Source organism: Callorhinchus milii, unplaced genomic scaffold, assembly GCF_018977255.1.
Source record: "Callorhinchus milii isolate IMCB2004 unplaced genomic scaffold, IMCB_Cmil_1.0 Scaffold17, whole genome shotgun sequence".
Classification (NCBI taxonomy): domain Eukaryota; kingdom Metazoa; phylum Chordata; class Chondrichthyes; order Chimaeriformes; family Callorhinchidae; genus Callorhinchus; species Callorhinchus milii.
The window spans coordinates 3,007,258-3,025,968 of NW_024704758.1; the positions used below are offsets into that span (position 1 = coordinate 3,007,258).

Genomic DNA, 18,711 nt, shown 5'->3' on the forward strand with positions numbered 1-18,711 from the left:
AAACAGCAGCCAATTGCGCACAGCAGTGTCCCACAAACAGTCGTGGATTGAGTGACCAAATTACTATTTTTAAAAACAAATTTTGTTGGAAGGTATTATTACCCCAAGGAAAGCGATCTGCCAATCAGCTAACAACCGGGTTCCTACTCACTGCGAGGTAAACAGAGGCATGTGGAGGAAGGAAACTTTCCCAACTTTTCACCTTGGCCGGGAATCAAACACAAGTTGAGTTTACCAGGTGAGTGCTGTAACCATTAAACCACAGGCATGTCTGGGGCCCGCAACTTAATGTCTCACTTGAAGGCATAAATACCAGTAGTTTAAACCAGAAAGATCCTGATTTAAACCAAGGATTGCACAACAATAGAACTTGCAGGCAGAATACCATCAATCACCGGAGTGTTGAGAAACTGACCCCCGCTGTAGGGAAATTGAGCTGGGTCAGATGTTAACAAAAAAAATTAAAAATTGATATAAACAGATAGCTGCATTGAAATGCATACACAAGCAAAGAAATATAGCTGGAAAAATAAGGCTGTGCAAGCACACAATAATAATAATGATAATAATAATAATCCTTGTGTTTGAATTGTTGAGACCCCTCAAAGCGCTCAGTACGGGATTTTACTGTAAAGTGGTGTGACCGTTTGTGTTTTGAATCTAGGATCAGTTTTTTTGGGGTCAGGCATGTGTATATAAATGCAAGCTGTTGTTGAGAATTCCATGCATCCCACATACACACGGACATTTGAGAGATAGCTTGTTGGAATGGAATGTGCACACTCTCCCTGGAGGGACGCTTCCGGCCGACCTAATTCTGGAAAGTAGGATAATAAAATAATAATCCTTGCATTTGATAGAGCACCGTGTCGTGTAATCAAGGCGTCTCAAATCGCTTCACAGGATATACAACAACTTGGATTTACAGAGCGCCCTCCACGCCGGACGGAGTCTCAGAACGCTTATACTGTACCGTATATACTGTAAAGTGAGTTAACTGAATACTTTGTGGGAGAAAAGCGGCAGCCAATTTCACACAGCAGTGTCCCACACACAGTCGTGGATTGAGTGACCACTTTTTTTTCTTTTTGAAGGGATTATTACAGGGGGGAGAGGGGGTGCGTGAGGTGAGGGAGGAGACGGGACAGCACTTTCTCCACCACACTCCCCAAGTATCAGGCGCAGATCGGCAAGAGCCAAGGCTTGGGGACCCCAGACTGTGTGTTGGGGGTAACTGCTGGAGTCTAACCAGCTAAAATCGCAATAGCTTATCATTGATGAGATCAATTTGCATTGGGAGGGGAACACAGACCAGGATAACCCTGAGAAAAGACCCCCAAGTTTCTATTATGTGTCACCCAGCAAAGCCCTGCAGTCAGCACCTAAAACTCTTGTCCTGTCTTGTCACCAGAGAGAAATGTTGCCCACAAGCAGAAATGCTTAAAATGTTTCTCTGCTGTATAATGGCTGGGAAGCTTTACTGTTAGGCGCTGTTAATGGACGCACTTACTCTCTAATTGCAGCTGAGGACATATTGGTTCAGTTAAGGTGGGGGTGGGGGAAGGGTGAATCGATCGCTTTTTTTATGTGTGTGTTTTGTTTTTCTTGCTGGTTTTCCACTTCTCAATACATTTCCGCATTGTGGGCAGTGCTGAATAACGACTCTGGTATTCAGTGGCTGGCCAGTTATTGGGTAATGTCTGAGACTCAGGCAGAATAATATTTCCTTCCTTCCCTCCCACTCCTTTACGTTTCATCCGATTTAAATCAAGTGAGACAGAGAGAGTGTTCAGTGCAAAGTAACGCCAGCAGCCCAGCATCCCCACCTTTTTATAACTTTTTATTTTGATCCCAGTAGATTTCGAACCTCATAGGAAACGAGTATTTCAAGTTTTTTTTAAAAAAAGGTGTGTGTGTATATATATATATAAGCAACCCACTATCGCTGCTTTGCACATATATATATGTACACACACAAAATATAAAGTACTCTGAGTGACTGTGCACAGTTTCTTTTGTGTATAAAGACAGACGACAACCATTTCAGGAAGTACTGTACTGCGACAGCTAAGGACCACGCCTGTTTATTTGAAGGTATTATTTCTGTGTTATTTTGTTTGCAGATGTGCCTTTCAATGCCTTTCCCACCCCCACCCCCCCACCCCCGTTCAGATCATACTCGGTACTGCCTGACTAACTGACTTGTTGATGATGTCCGTATATTTTTCATTAAAAAAAAACGGTTCCGGTTATGAAACAGTTTGACTGACTGATGGTGTTCACTGTGGGGAATCATTGCAGCTGGGGTTAGGAACTAAGAAAACATTTTGGAGTTTGCCTGAGTTAAACTTGCCTAAACTCGTCCGATCATATCATTTCCTTCAGAAAAGTCAGGGATCCAGAGAGGAGGGTGACCATGCCCGCTGTGCCCAATTCGCTGCTGTGTTTTGCCCACGAAATATACAGTCAATTCACTTTACACTATATCCTGTGAAGAGATTGGAGACATCTTAACGACATCTCCAGGGGAAAAAAATATATTTTTAAAATATATATATATATATTGAATAATTATCAAAATATTTGAATTTTCACCCCCTAAACGCCTCTTCTCTCCCTCTCACCACCCATTAGCCATTTACTATCAGAGGTGAAATAGATAATACTGTAATAATAATCCTTACATTTGATACAACGTGTTTTTTCACATTGGGAGGACACCTCAAAGAGCTTCACGGGACTCATTGTAAAATATAAGGCCTGTCAATTTACTAGGCAAATGTGGCAGCCAATTTACTCTCAGCACAAGTCCCACAACCAGCTGGGAAGTGGCTGTTTGTGAAACATGAACATCAATTTTACTTTGAAGGGACTTTTGGCCTGAACATTGGGAGAAACTCCCTCATCTTTTCAAACAGCAATATGGGGATCTTTGATGTCCGCTTGACGGAATAGGGATAGACGGAACACAGTCGTTTTTTTAACGTCATCCAAAGTTCACCTAGTTGGAGAGTGGTCATATTACAAGGAGAAATGTAAGCCCCGTTTGGCAGACAGTGGTTTAGGGAAGTTACTCATGTGATTTAATTCCATCATATGTGCCAGGGGGAATGATACTGTAACTCTGAGCGGTTGATTTTAGGCCTTATCCCTTTGTGACGTTGGATGCATGAGATGGTTGGCAAGTCACAGAGGTCTGCAATAACACTGCTACTAATAATAACCCTGAAAGTAACCCCTCTCTGCCCCCATCCTCTGGAATTCCATCCCACAGTCCCTCCACCTCACCCCCTCACTTGCCTCCTTCAAGACCCTCCTCTTGAATCGTGCATTCAGTCACCCTCCTAACACTCCCCTCCCTGCCCTCCACCCCTCCTGATCCCAACCACCAGCTCAGGTATAGATCCCTGACTGTCCAGCACCTTGGGAAGTCCTTGTGACATGGAAGGCGCTGTACAGATGTAATTTGTTTTTATTACAGTAGATATAGCTCCTTAATCATGTCTTGTTGTAAACTTGGCGACAGAGTTCATGTTCATGGCGAAACCGGGGTGCGTTTAATGCCAACTGTTTGGTACGTTTGCAAAGGGGAAAACTGGACAAATATTATTTTCCTGAGGAGTTTTGAAATATTTGTGATTGAATTTTAGTCTTTGTATGTTTTTAATAATGTTCCATTAACCCTTTAACTTCTGGTCAGTTTCAGGACAAGTAATTTTAGTTCAAGTTACGTTACCGGTTACACAGTGTGATATCACATGGATTATAGGCCAGTCAGCCCAACTAGTTGGTGCCAGTGTTTATACTCCGCACCCCCCACCGTCCTCCCCAATGTAAAAGAATGAGCACACTCTCAGCTTACCTAATTCCAGAAAGTATTAGGTGCAGGCTGGCAAGACCCAAGGTTTAGGGACCCCAGAGTGTGCATTGGGATAACCGCTGGAGTCTAACTGGCTAAAACCACGTAGCTTGCCATTGCTATCGCTGTCTGGCAAGCTTTCCCGCTGCTTGTCCAGCTAGGACCACCCTACCCAATAGGACGTTGGCTTGCAAGGTTTACAGGAGCTCAGTGGGATGACTCCCTGCCCCCAGTGACTGGTTGGCCCTTCCAGGTCCTGTTGATGAGCCAGGCTGGGCTGTGCTGTCATCAGCAGTGCTCTTGAATATTGCAGACCTGTCTGGCTCAGGAACCGGACTACTGAGACCGCCACAGAGGGCTGGCTGGATTCCGGTATTCCGTTGCCAAACATGTCACCTTGGAGCCAGTTCAACTCCAAGGAGAACCCACTAAATAACAAGAAATGGCTTGCAGGGTTAATAGAAGCTGAGTGGGAGGATTCCCTCCCCTCAGTTATCTGGTTATCTGAATGTCTCCTGGTGACAAAGATAGGGTCAGCTGTTTTTGGTCTCTGACCTTTGGGGCCCCTAGGGTTGACTCCCATACAAACATATCATCCCGTTTACACACCACTGTCTCGCTCTCTGTCTGGCTGCCGAACAAATAAAAAAAGCAGCAGTATGTTCTTAAAATAGCCGAGCTACTGGGGAATAAATACAAGCTCCATTCTCGGGCTGCCACACTCACAATCAAGGTCTATCCATCCAAGCTTGGCTGCCTTTTGGGGTGAGCGCATTTTGACGATGGCTTTCCCAACGCCTCCAGGTAAGGGCACCCCAAGGTTGCTCTCTTTCTGGGGCGGAAAAAGATACATGTCTTTGGTTAGAATCATGATTTGTACTTTGAGTTCTCACGATTACGACCTTCTGGGGGAATTCTTTTCATTGGAAGGAAGAGAGTTGACTCAAGAGCGCAGGAAGGCAGAGACAGGTTCGAAGACTGGATCAATGTTATCATTGCCTGGCTATAAGTCAGAGAGAAACTTTCTCCTTCCTCCTATCCTCAAACACACTCTCTCTGCCCTTCCTCTCTTCCTCACACTCTCTATCTCTCCTTCCACCCCTCTTCTTTCCCCCCTCTCTCTCACTCTCTCTCTCTCGCCTTCCTCCCCTCCTCTCTCTTTTCTTTTCCTCTCTCTCTGCTTCCTCCCCTCCGGTCTCTTCTGTCCTCTCCTTCATCCCCTCCTCACACTCCCGTTCCTCCCATCTCTCTCCTTCCTCCTCTACTCTCTCTTTCCTTTTCTCTCTCCTCCCCTCATCCCATCTCTTTCCCCCCTTTCCCTGCCGCAAATGACCTTCTCTGGGATAACCTGCTCACTGTCACCGTTCCGGTTGTTGTGTTGTGTTGTTTCCTCTGGAGCTGTGAGCTGTTTATTTGACTTGGAGAGACTTTGCATTTAACACACGCTGTTTTATTATTAAAACAGCCAGGGAGGAGTGGGGTGGGTGTGGGGGGATAGAGAAGCTCACCTGGAGAGGTAAGGGAGGGGATTTAAAGGGTTTGGGGAGAGTAGCAAAGATAAGTTGGTGAAATTGATGCGGGAACATCCTTAAGTTAAAACAAGACTTAAATAACAGCTTAATTTGTGACATTGAAGAGCTTGGGAGGATATTCTTTTCCCCAGAGGGATTTTGGACAGTTAGTTTTCGGTCCATCATTTGAGTCGTTTTTTTTAAAAAAAAAGGTTGTCTTTTAAACAACATTTTTAAAAAAAAAAAAAATTTTTTAAAAAAGTTTTGCATTTCAACTGAAACCCAACAAAACCAGCCAGACGCAGGCTTGTGCCAACAAGGTTTAGGCGAGGCGACCTGCATTTCTGTTTTCTGTGTGTTGATGAGAGTCTCTGTCTTTGGGTATATGGGGTTTGTGTGTGGGTGGGGGTGAGGGGTTTGTGTGTGTGTGTGCGTGTGTGTGTGTGTGGGGTGGGGGTGAGGGGATTGTGTGGGTGGGTGGGTGGGGGGGGGATAGATTTGTTCCTCTGCTGTTGTGGTCTGTGTCCCCTTTCACCTCTGGGCACACTTGGCAGTGTGCTTTGCGCAATGCAGGAGAGAGGGCGTTTCCAATCTGATCTGAATATTCCTGTGAGCTAAAGTGTTCAGATCTGAACAGGCAAGACAGGGAATAGCCATCACCCTCCACCCCCCCACCCCCACCAACACACACACACACATCCACTTCCTCGTGTGTGGATTTCACTGAAATCAATCAAACCACAACTTTGGAGCAAAAGAACGTATGATCACATTGAGAAATTTGTATTTCATGTTTCTGTGCAAACTCCTCTCTTTCTCTCTCTCTTCTCCCCCCCTCCCCACCCTCCCCACCACCACCTTCCTCAATTTACTTTCTGAAAGTAAGATTAATAAAACAAAACTTAGAGGGATTAAGTGGATAAATCGCTCTCAATTTACTTGCTGAAAGTGATCTGTGCAGATCGATAACTCGCCCAGACCCTGCACTTGTATGGGAATCTTTCTTTTCTCTCTCTCTCTCTCTGTCTCTGTTTATCTGTTTATAGCAGCACAGCCTTGGCACGCACATTGGATTGCAACCCAGTGGCAGAACTTGCTTCAAGAACAATACCTTTAGAATAGACAATTTACTGCTGAAGTTTATTTAAAATGGAATAATCCCATCCACTGGTTTCTGACACACCCACACTACACCCCAAAACTTTGGAACTCTCCCTCAATCACTCCACCTTGCCCCCTCCTTCCCCATTTTCAGATCATACCTGAAGAAGACCTTCCTCTTCGACCGTGCTTATGGTCTCCTCCTCCAGGTTCGGCGACAGGCTCCGCCAATGTTAAGCGATCCGAGACGCTACCCCGCATGAAGAGAGCTGTGTAAATCCAAGTTGTTGTTGTTGATGATGGGAGCACAGTTGATTCCAAGTGACAAATTCTCTCTCTTGTTTTCCTAGCTGAGATGCACAGACAATTCCCAAAGCTCACGCTGACCGAGATAGATGAGCAAGTCCGGGTGATTGCGGAGAAGGTCTTTGCCTCCGCGATGCAGGAGGAGGACATCAAGGATGCCGTGTCCTTGTTCGACGTGCCCGATGACTGTCCGATCAGCAAGAAGGAGGCCAAGGAGAGGGAGCTGCAGAAGGGGATCACAGAGCAGCAGTCTGAGGCCACCGCAAAGAGGTCTGTGCTGGAGATGTACAGAGGAGAGAATGTCAGTCAGATTCTTGTAACCCGCTGAACCAGCCCCTGTCCTCGTCCTCGCTTTGCGACCCTTCAGGTGTTGGATGGTAAAGTCATTGGTCACATTCCCCTGTTAGAGAGTTTCTTTCACATGCCCTCTGGCCAGAGTGACAGAGGTCACAGAGTGGGTGTGAATCCAGAAACTGTGGTCCACAGGATCCGGACTTCCGAAGAAATCCTTCAGGCCATGTGCGAGCATAGTCCATGAACACCATTGGAGCAGTTGGGAGGGGCGGAAGCATGGGGGAGGAGGGAGCTTGGGAGAGGAGGGAGATTGGGAGAGGAGGGAGCTTGGGAGGGGAGGGAGCTTGCGAGGGGCGGGAACTCGTGAGGGGCAGGTTCTTGGGAGGGGAGATCCTTATTTTAACGTAGGAGTTGTCCCAAGGGTCTGATTGTGTTCCTGTGTTTTTTTTTGCTCTAAGGAAGAGGAGTATGAGGATGATCCGATCCCAATCTTTGTTCTTGCAAATCCCAGCAGCGGATGGAACACTCCCAGTCGTTACCCCGGTCTCATCTCCGCAGTTACCCAATGCTGCATCCTCTCTGTTAGTTGACATACAACTGCCCTACGATGTGCCTGAATTTCAGAGAGTGACTATCACAGGAGACTACTGCTCGGGGGTAAATAAGCTGACGATTATCTTCGCACTTGATACAGCGCCCACAATGTTGAAATTTTCAAAGTGCATTGCAGTTATTAATAATAATCCTTGCATTTGATACAGCGCCTCATCACGTCATTGAGACGTCTCAAAGCGCTTCGCAGAATATATTGTAAAATAGATTGACTGTGTATTTTGTAGGTGAAACGCGGCAGCCATTTGCACACAGCAGTGTCCGACAAACAGTCACGGATTGAGTGACCAAAGTTGTTTTTTTTTGGGTTGGATTATTAGCCCCAGAAAGACTAACAGTAGGTCCCTACGCTCGGTCCAAAAGAGGCATGTGGAGTAAGCCTGCCTTAGGCTTCGACCAACCTGGGTCCTCTCACTTGCGAGGCGAGTACTCCAACCACTTGCTGGGGAACTCCACAAAGTGTAGACAAAATGCAATTGCCAATTTGCACACAGCAAGTCTACAAACATCCTACAACCTTTCCTTTATCCATCTTTAAAATCCCACCTGAAAACCTGCCTCTGTTGTCCCATGGTCATCTTCCCTCTCCCCCCTGCTCCATTGCTCGGGGTCCAACCCCGAGAGGTTATCCTATGTGAAGGTCACTTTATAAATTCAAGTTGTTGCTGTTGAAGCTCTTTGAGGCGTCCTCCCGACGGGAAAAGCGCTTTGTTGAAAACTGCTGTGTGCAATCGGCTGCCGCGTTTTGCCCACAAAATATACGTTGTAAAGTCAATCCGCTTCATGATATATTCTGTGAAGCTCTCTGAGATGTCTAAAGACAATGGTGAGGCACTATACCAAATGCAAGAATTATTATTGATTGTAACAATAATTACATTGAAGTGTTATTACATTCACGGCCCCTCCTATCTTGCCTAATTCAAGGCCCATCTCGAGACGCCTAATAGTAATCTCTCCAAAAAAACAAAATAATAATAAATTGATCATTTTCAATCTACAACTGTTTGTGGGACGCTGCTGTGCGCAATTGGCTGCCGCTTTCGCCCACAAACATACAGTCAATTCACTTTACAGTATATTCTGTGAAGCGCTTTGGGACGTCTAGAAGACGTGAAAAGCGCTATATCAAATGCAAGGATTATTATTATTATAAGATCTTCCTCTTTGACCGCGCCTCAGGTCACACTCCTATCTCCACCCTCCCTGCTTTCTGCCCAACCTGATCCCAACCGCCTGCTCGGGTTCACAACCTTCGCAGTCCAGCACTGTGTGATGTCCTTCTGCCCTCTTGCTCGGGTCCCGACCCCTGACTGTCCAGCACCTTGGGACCTCCTCCCAATGTGAAAGGTGCTCTATAAATGTCATTTGTTGTTGTTGTTGTTGTAATTATTTGTTGTTGTTCTGAACTCGTTTCAATCTCCGCTTTGTCCCAGATCACAGTGGAGGATTATGAACATTCGGCCAAGGGGCTCATCAAAGCCCTGTTTATCCGGGAGAAGTACATGCGCCTCGCCTACCAAAGCTTCCCCAGGACCACAGCCCAGTTCCTGCGCATACTTGAGAACGAAAAATGGACAGATGAAAATGAGGTGCTGCCAGGTAAACTGGCTCAGGAGTTTCCAGCTGGCGAATGGGTTGGAGGAGCGGAGTCTACCATTCAGGCCACAACATGGAGGGTCAAGCTCTCCGTGCTGGGCTAGCTCATCTCAGCCAGCGAATTAGATGGCGGAGGGGGGGGGCAAGACGGTTCTCCTCGCACACACTAGGCCAAGGAGGGTGACACGCAGAGGGTTTTAGCGGGCTCTGTCGTGTTGTGGACATCTGCTCCGTTCAGGCAGACGTTAAAAATCCCACAACACAATTCGAGGGAAAGGGAATTCCTCTCTCAGGTGTCCTGGCCAACATTCCTCTCCCAGATAAAAATGGTTGCTCTCTTCATGGCTGTTTACGGGAGGCGCATTGCCCTGCGCAAGTTGGCTTCCGCTTTGGCCTACAAAACACAGTCACTCCACTTTGCAGTAAATCCTGTGAAGCGCTTTGAGCCAGGCTCGTGGCATGAAAGGATTATTTTTGAAGAAAAGATATCATTAGCTGTTCAAACTTTTGCTTGCAGGGTTAACAGGAGCCGAGTGAGGGGAATCCCGAACCCCCAATAGACCTTGTGATGCTTAAGCGCTTTGGGACGTCCTCCCGACGTGAAAAGAGCTATATCAAATGCAAGGATTATTATTATTATTATATTATAGAGTGGGTTTGAGAAAAGTGCATTCCCTTATGTACTGAGGACGTGTTCTGAATGTCACTTCCTTTGGCCTGCTGGTGGTAGATTTCACAGTAAAGTGGATGTGGTCTTAATATTTGCACACAGCAAGGCTACGCTCTCCTTTATCTTTCACAAATGCGATGCACGTACTGTGGCTGAAATACTGGGCGGAATAGATAAACTGCACCCGTAGCATCGCAGCTTCATAAAGTCCACTGAGTAATGCCACATCTCAGTCGCACCACTTTACAGTAAAATCCTGTGACGCGCTTTATAATATAATATTATATTTATAATATAATAATAATCCTTGCATTCAATATAGCGCTTTAACATGCCATTGGGAGGTCTCAAAGCGCTTCACAGGATTTAAAGTGAATTGACTGTGTATTTTGTGGGCTTTGAAACATCTCGACCGCGTGATAAGGTGCTGTATCAAATATAAGGTTTATCATTACCGTAGTTAAATGGCACGAGGAATTCAATTCATTACGTTTTGCCATCATGGTATGCTGTGCCAACTATGAAGAGGAAAGTTCCTTTATCTGTTGCACCTAACTTTTTTTTTTCTTCTGTGTTTTCTGTGCGTGTGTGTGTGTGTGTTTAATGCTGAGCAGATATCTGCCCACCTCCTAGAAATGGAGAGGATCCTTACAGCTTCAGTGACATTCCAGAGAACACAGAATGGGTGGCCAAGTTGAAGGACGGAGTCATCTTCGTCTACGACAACAAGGAGAAGCTGGAGAAGGACATACCGAAGAGCCTTCCCTACCCCGACCTGGAGACCTTCACCCTGGACTTCAGTCACATCCTTGCCCTCATCGCTGATGGTCCCACGTATGTGGTGATGATGGGGCGCTGAGGAACCATGGGTCACTGAGAATGCGCTGTGAATCATGGAGTCACAGTTTGGGAGCGCCGTGTTCGGAGTGCGGTGTTCCAATCCCGATGCTAAGTGTACAATTTGCCAAAGGCCTAACGGGTAACATGGTCTTAGCGGCAGTGCTCCCATTGGCAAGCTGTGCAGTTCGGGTTTTAGCTGGTTAAACTCCAGAAGATCACCCCCACCCCACCCCCACCTAAAGCTCAAGTGTTGGCTCTAACCAACCTATCTGCATCTGCCACCGCAGGCCAGGATATTGGGAAAGCTCCCTCTTTTCACGGAGAGTCACGGGGATCTTTGACATCCACTTGACCAGGCAAGACGGGACCTCGGTTCAACAACATTTCCGTTGTGAAGGACGTCACGTAGCGCTTCTAAGTCACGTTCTAAGTCTCAGCAAAGGGGAGGGGCGGTGCGGGGAGGGAAGAGGGGAGGAGAGGTAGAGAAAGAAAGGAAATGTACTTGATGAGCAGATGTTCTTGACTTACCAACCTCGGTGACCACATTGCCACCTTGCTCCCCAGGAAGACATACTGCCACCGGAGACTGAACTTTCTGACGTCTAAGTTCACCCTGCACGAAATGCTGAACGAGATGGCAGAGCTGAAGGAGCTGAAGAGTGTGCGGCACCGAGACTTCTATAACGTTAGAAAAGTAAGTGATGAGAAGGAGTGGGGGCTGGGCATGTGGGTGGGTGGGGGGGTGGGGGTGGCGTGGGGCGGGTGGTTGGGGAGTGTCAGCATTTTTTTCAGCCCCCCCTGGAAAGTATATTCCGATGCTTTGCATGTTCTGGGGTGTTGCTTACCCCCACTCCTCTCTCCCCCCCCCCGCCTCCCCCTCCCTCACTCCCACCTGGGCCTTGGCTCTTGCCAACATGCAGCTAATACTCTTCGGAAATAGATAAGGAGGATGCTTCCCTCAAGGGGGAGAGAGTACGCATTCCAATTCCAAACACAAGGAGATCGCCATGCGTAGGTGGCCTACGTATATGGAATTCCCACGGGGATAATAATCCTTGCATTTGATCACGTTGTTGATCATCGCGTATTTTGTGGGTGAAACGCGGCAGCCAATTGCGCAGAGCGGCGTCCCCACCAACAGTCGTGGATTGAGTGACAACAATTTTACTATTTTTTTTAAGTCATTATCGCCCCCAGAAAAGCGCTTCTGTAAAGCGAACTGACTATTATATTGCGAGCGAACGTACATACACGATGCGTTTCTGAACGTGTCAGACCAAAGACCGCAGGAACGAAAGCTCCAGCGCTTTCAGCCGTAAGATCGCGGTGTTGGAATCGTGGCTCGGTGCGGTTGAGGTCCCCGGTGTTCGTCACTAGCCACGTGTTCCTCGGCGGCCGAGAACTCTCTAAAGGCCTCTGTTTAAGTGCAGGTGGACACCCACATTCACGCCGCCGCCTGCATGAGTCAGAAGCACTTGCTGCGGTTTATTAAGCAAACCAGCAAAGATGAACCTGACCGCATTGTCCATGAGAAAAGAGGCGAGAAGATAACACTGAGAGAACTGTTCGCCAATCTCAAAATGGATCCTTACGACCTAACCGTGGACTCGCTGGATGTGCATGCGGTGAGATGATTTCCTGTTGGTTGATAATGTCACGCTTGTAAATAATAATAATAGAATAATAATAATGATCCTTGGCATTTGCTATGGTGATTTATCACGTCTTCGAGACGGCTCAATGCGCTTCACAGAATATACTGTAAAGTGAACTGACCGTGTATTTTGTGGGTGAAATGCGGCAGCCAATTGCGCACAGCAGCGTCCCACAAACAGCCGTGGGTTGAGTGACAACAATTTTACTTTTTTTTTAAGTGACTAAGCAATTCGCCAATTGACTTAACAACCGGGTTCCTACTTACTGCTGGGTAAACAGAGCTGTGTAGAGTAAAGAAACTTGCTCAACGTTTCGCCCTGTCGGGAATCGAACCCAGATCCTCTCGCTTGGGAGGCGAGTCTTCTAACCATTAAGCTACAGGACTCCGCAAATCACTTTTTATATTAACTTAAACTTGTTTTTTTTTAAAAAAAGTTATTTCAGATTCACCCGAGGGCTCCTCACAACTAGTGTGAAGTTCATCTCGAAGAGGCCGCTCTGAGATTCAGAGAGAGTCTGCAGGGCTCAGACTCTATGAATCCTTTTCGAATGTCTCAAACTAGTCCTCTGTCTTCCCTCGACAAAGACGCCACAAATCGCGTTACACAGCTTATTCTAATGTATGATAATAATAATAAATTATAAAAATAATAATCATATTGATCTACAAATTGAATGTGGACACATGTGCCAGTACAACACAAACATAATTCCTATAGTCATTGGTACAAGTGGGACTGTTAATAAGACTATTCAGAAACGGGTTGACAAAATACACGGTGAACAAACTATCAACGTCCTGTAAACAGCAGCTATTTTAGGAAGTTACATTCTAAGAAAAGTAACATCCACTCATGTGTAACATGGCAGTGTTATTGGTCTGGCTGATCATCACTGAAAACCACTTTGAATTCAATCTACGGTGATTTAAACTGTAATAACATAATGATAATCCTCGCGTTTGATGCACCTCCTTTCACGTCACGTGTATATTTTACAGGCGAATGGAGCAGCTGATTTGCGCACAGCAATGTCCCACAAACAGCCATGATGTGAATGACCAATTCTATCTGGGGGATTCTTCTCCAGGACACCGAGAGGGAGAAACTCCCTTCTCTTTACCAGGAGTCACGCAGATGGGCTTATAAAATATATAAAGATATATGTTTTATATATGTTTATATGTGACAGGGTCGCTGATCGAGCAGCACTAACGCGGGTTTTATTATTATTATTATTAATTCATTAAATATTTACACCTTTCCTTTCCAGGGTCGTCAGACATTCCACCGATTTGATAAATTCAACTCTAAATACAATCCGGTCGGGGCGAGTGAACTGAGGGACCTTTACTTGAAAACTGATAATTACATGAATGGGGAGTACTTTGCTCGTATCATCAAGGTAAGATGTGTTGAAAAGTGTATCCGACCACAGAGCAGTTATTGCAGTGGATCAATATTCACCGAACAATTTGCACAACAACTTGCATTTATATAGCACCCCTTATGCAGGATGGAGCCCTACATTGCTTGAGAACCAACCATAAAACATACAAACTGCACCATCACCATCTGGTGGAGTCCTGTAGCTCAGGGGTTAGAGCACTCGCCACGCAAGAGAGAGACCTGGGCTCGATTCCTGGGCAGGGCGAAATGTTGGGCAAGTTTCCTTACTCCACACACCTCTGTTTAACCAGCAGTAAGTAGGAACCCTGCTGTTAGTCCATTGTTGGATCGCTTTTCCGGGGATAATAATCCCCCCGAAAAAAAAATTGGGTTCCATGATGTGAATGACCAATTTGAAAGGTTGGGCTGTAATGGCTTAATGATGCTTTGGCTATAAAGTCAATGGGTTGCCTATACTTGGGTACAGTGACCATTGTACCAGCTACTCCCTGTACACAACTGGGTGCGTTTAGCTCTTCATTCACTACCGTGTGCTCAAGGCTTCTTCTTACAGCATGTTTCTGCTTTTTGTGAACAGGAGGTTGCTCACGAACTGGAAGAAAGCAAGTACCAGCATGCAGAACCCCGCTTGTCCATCTACGGAAGGTCACCCAACGAATGGACCAATTTGGCCAAGTGGTTTATTGACCAGAAGGTGTACTCGCCAAACCTTCGCTGGATCATTCAGGTTCCTCGGATTTAGTAAGTTCTGGGGCTTTGCGTAAGATCAGTGAAGTAACTAGCACTTAACCAGCTCACTTGATTAGTGGACCAACAACAACAACTTGCATTTATGGAGAACCTTTGCACCTTTCACCGAGAATAATGTCTCAGAACACTTTACAGTGGTGGGGACAGGTGCCAAGCCGAGGCGGGGGGAGAGGGGGGTGGGGAGGAGAGGAAGAGAGAGGAAGGAAGGAAGGAAGGGAGGAAGGGGAAGTGTCAACTGGGCTCAGTTCGTAGCACTCTCGCCTCAGAGGCAGAAGGTAATGGGTTCAGTTTAGGCTGACACTGCAATGCCTTGCTGGGGGAAGCAATGCATTATCAGAGGTGTAGACCTTCCATTGAGATGTTAAACCAAGGTCCCATCTGCCCGTTCAGGAGGACGTTAAAGATGTCATTTAGAAATACCGTAAATTAGACCCCCTCATAACATATATGTATTTATATATTTTTTTAAACGTCTGCAAGTAGACTATGAAATTAAAGGAACATCAAACATGTAAAATAGACACTTGGTTGGCAGAAGTGGAACATGTGCAGAATTGTACCGTGCGATCCATCTCACCTGACATTTGGTTGATTCCAGCGATATATTTCGATCGAAAAATATCCTACCCAACTTTGGCAAAATGCTGGAGAATATCTTCATGCCTCTGTTCGAAGCGACCATTAACCCCAAGAAAAACAAGGAGCTTCACCTTTTCCTGAAATATGTACGTACTCCCAAGTTATCCATCCTCTCATTTTGTTGTTGTTGATATTGTTTAGTATTCTCAAGCCTAATATATATCCCAAAAATACTGCTTTATTATGAATTGCCCTGACATTAGGTGGCTCCGTGTTTTATATTCTTATTAGCTTTAAAGCACTTATTTCAGTTGGTAAAGAAAGTATTTCACAATGGCCAGGGATGCCACAGGAGAAGGGAGCAATCAGTTGTCCAAAGACGGTATATTTGTCTCCTCGGACCCCAGCGTGGTATTTGGGTGAATTGGGGGGCTGTTAGTAACAGTGTCACGTTGGCTTTTTCAGGTCACTGGCTTCGACAGCGTTGATGACGAATCCAAGCACACCCCTCACATGTTCTCATTAAAGAGCCCGAGACCTGGAATGTGGACAAATGAGCAGAATCCCCCTTACAGCTGTTACTTGTACTACATGTACTCAAATATCATGGTGCTCAACAACTTGAGAAAGTAAGTATTCCCTGAAATCTTAGAGCTTTAATCAGCCCACAAAATACCCTAGTTGCGCCTTTCATTGGGGCGATTCTAAGGATCCCTGCTGATTTGGAAAGAGTTGAGAATGACAGGGACATCCGTAGGGTCAATTGCAGGGGAGAAATATTGTCGCTCCCATTGTCGCTTGCGTTGCAAACACTCAAGTGTTTGATAGCGGTAAAAATATTTTATTGTCCGATTCTCTTTCAGGGAGCGAGGTTTGAGCACTTTCGTATTCCGCCCTCATTGTGGGGAGGCTGGATCCATCACACACTTGGTCTCAGCGTTTCTCACGGCTGACAACATTTCACATGGACTCAATCTGAAAAAGGTACCTGCCCACCCGTTAACAGCACAGAGCCAGGGCGGGCCCCAGCACTGTGAGAAACACAGCGTGATTCATTAAGACTCCAGTGTGGCCCTCTCCACACATTCAACACATCATAAATTTCTTCCTGTCCTTAGCATGAAGACCGTTGTCTTCAAATTTCACACTTGGTGGAATTTTGGGAAACGGACTTCAATTCAGTCTCGATTGGAACCCGATTGGCTGGCGTGTCAATAACAATACAGGTGTTCAGGACTGTCAATTTGATGGGTCAGACAGGGATCGAGTTGGGGGTAAATAGGAAATGTGTAAATAAAAGCAACACTGTTATAAGGTGCACTGTATGAGCATGAGTTCCCTTATTGCATTGGGTTTACTGTGCTGGTCACACTCAGAGAAAACATTTCTGAACTATATCACTCCCATTGTTTGCAGAGTCCGGTGCTTCAGTACCTCTACTACCTTGTTCAGCTCCCCATCGCCATGTCTCCACTCAGCAACAACAGTCTTTTCTTAGAGTACTCCAAGAGCCCACTGCCAGAGTTCCTGCACAAAGGCCTCAAAGTCTCTCTTTCTACAGATGATCCCATGCAGTTCCATTATACAAAGGTAAGTGCCTTCCATAATAATAATACTTACATTTAACAGAGAGCCTCATCTTGTCGTTGATAGCACTTCACAGAATGTACTGTAAAGTAAATTAACTGTATATTTTGTGGGCAAAACGCAGCAGTCAATTGCACACAGCTTAAACAGACCCATAAACAATCATGGATTGAGTGACCAAATTATTATTATGTTCTTTTGGAGGGATTATTACCCTCGGAAAACGATTCGCCAATTGACCAATAACTGGGTTCCTACTTACTGCTGGGCAAACAGGCATGTAGAGTAAGGTAACTTGCCAAAGGTTGTGCCCTGCCCAGGAATCAATGCCGAGTCCTGTCACTTGCAAGGCGAATGCTCTAACCGCTAAGCTGCAGGACTCCTCGACTTCTCATTTTCCTCTAAACATGCTGTTATTGAAAGTTGCTCTTAAAACTCCTTTTTCTGCTTCGCAGACTTAAAATGCGAGCAGGTGAGTACACATATGCAATCAGAGGCCTGTCGGTTGATTTTACCTTTGAAGTTAAGAGTAGGCTTGAAATACTGTTCCCATATCTTGGGAAACTCTTCCATCTGACCAATCCCAGAGTTGCAAAAGAATAACAATCTTTCAATAACACCAACAAATTGGATTGATAGTTCATGGCATATGGATAATGGGGTAATGTATTGCTTTTATTTTGGGATTCAGGAAGCATTGATGGAAGAGTACGCGATTGCTGCTCAAGTCTGGAAATTCAGCACCTGTGACCTATGTGAGATAGCGCGAAACAGCGTGCTGCAGAGTGGGCTGTCCCATATGGTAAGGACACATGAAGAAAACATTAGAGTGTGTTACTGTGACAGATACAGCACAGACATATCCTGCACGCCACAAACGAAACTCTAGCTGTACTTAGTCATTCCCTAGCTAGGTTTGCTAGTTCCTAATGCTACAACAACAAAATTACATTTGTAGAGCGCCTTTCACGCAGGGTAGCGTCCCGGAGCGCTTCACGGTTGCATTCTGACAATCAGCCAGGGGGAGAGGGAGGGGGGAGGTGACCGTAAGCACGATCAAAAAGGTCTTTAGGTGGATTTGAAGTTGGGGAGGGAGGGGGGGTAATAAAGGGATTGAGGGAGAGTTCCAGAGCATAATATCCAAGTCTAAGTGTAGTATCCTTGAGCTGTCTTTCCTCCAGTGCAAATGTTCCAGTTTCTGCAGCTTCTTCTCACAGCTCATGATTTGCTTTCAATTTGCCTTCAAAGGAAAAGCAGCACTTCCTGGGAACGAATTACTTAAAGGAAGGGCCTGAGGGGAATGATATCCGAAGGACAAATGTGGCACAAATCCGGATGGCCTATCGGTATGAGACGCTGTGCACTGAGCTTTCCTTGTTAATTGATGCAATGAAATCAACTGAGATCTGCGCGGCACAAGATTAAAATCGATTACTGATCAAAGGAGTGACAGGAGTATGGAATGGATTAGATTTTGGCAGTCTAACCCAAGTGATCTCTCAATAATGCTATTGATAGTGCACTTGGTTCTTAACTAGTTCACCTCAGTTCTTGTCTCATTATGTACCAAATATTTTAATGCATGCATTTCAAAATATCATGTATGCTATTGAATTACTCGATTGAAATTTACCTATTTTTAAAAAATAAAATGATATCAGAGGATGCAATTTGTCAATATATAGTATATAGCAGTCTATAAAGTGTGCAATACATCAGTTGTAAATTAATCCATACAGATTATCTTTCCAGAGTAAAGTATGCATTCATTTCTTCCCATATTTACTGAAATACTAATTCAGTCAGAGGATAGTTAAGAGTTGACTTAAGGTGTTCTGAGCACTTTGGTATTGGGGAGGTGGATTATCTTTGAATGTTATGTTCATTTTTATAATTTTACAAATAAAGGCTCATTGAATTGCATCCAGTATCCATTCA

At 45.5% G+C, this 18,711-nt stretch overlaps 1 protein-coding gene across 4 annotated transcripts; it reads left to right on the forward strand.

Moving 5' to 3' along the window:
- The first annotated feature begins 207 nt into the window (after positions 1–207).
- Positions 208–18,696, forward strand: ampd3a (adenosine monophosphate deaminase 3a). 4 transcript variants are annotated; one of them, XM_007909342.2, is made up of 15 exons: positions 208–238; positions 6,822–7,047; positions 7,530–7,728; positions 9,120–9,285; positions 10,567–10,786; positions 11,357–11,486; positions 12,223–12,417; positions 13,721–13,852; positions 14,435–14,598; positions 15,206–15,332; positions 15,652–15,815; positions 16,050–16,170; positions 16,603–16,776; positions 17,465–17,575; positions 18,022–18,696. In XM_007909342.2, the coding sequence occupies exons 2-15, from the start codon at positions 6,827–6,829 to the stop codon at positions 18,196–18,198; spliced, it is 2,301 nt and encodes a 766-aa protein (XP_007907533.1). In that variant the 5' UTR covers positions 208–238; positions 6,822–6,826; the 3' UTR covers positions 18,199–18,696. The 4 variants fall into 4 exon arrangements, with proteins under 4 accessions (XP_007907533.1, XP_007907532.1, XP_007907531.1 ...); XM_007909341.2 differs by lacking the exon at positions 208–238 and adding an exon at positions 1,948–2,094; XM_007909340.2 differs by lacking the exon at positions 208–238 and adding an exon at positions 4,555–4,663.
- Positions 18,697–18,711: the final 15 nt, after the last annotated feature.

Excerpts from the sequence above, each read along its gene's own strand:
- ampd3a (XM_007909340.2), top strand. The coding sequence starts at position 4,642 with ATGGCTTTCCCAACGCCTCCAG. Across the intron at positions 10,787-11,356 it reads CTCATCGCTGATGGTCCCAC|GAAGACATACTGCCACCGGA; the intron begins GTATGTGGTGAT and ends CTTGCTCCCCAG. Across the intron at positions 17,576-18,021 it reads AGAGTGGGCTGTCCCATATG|GAAAAGCAGCACTTCCTGGG; the intron begins GTAAGGACACAT and ends TTGCCTTCAAAG.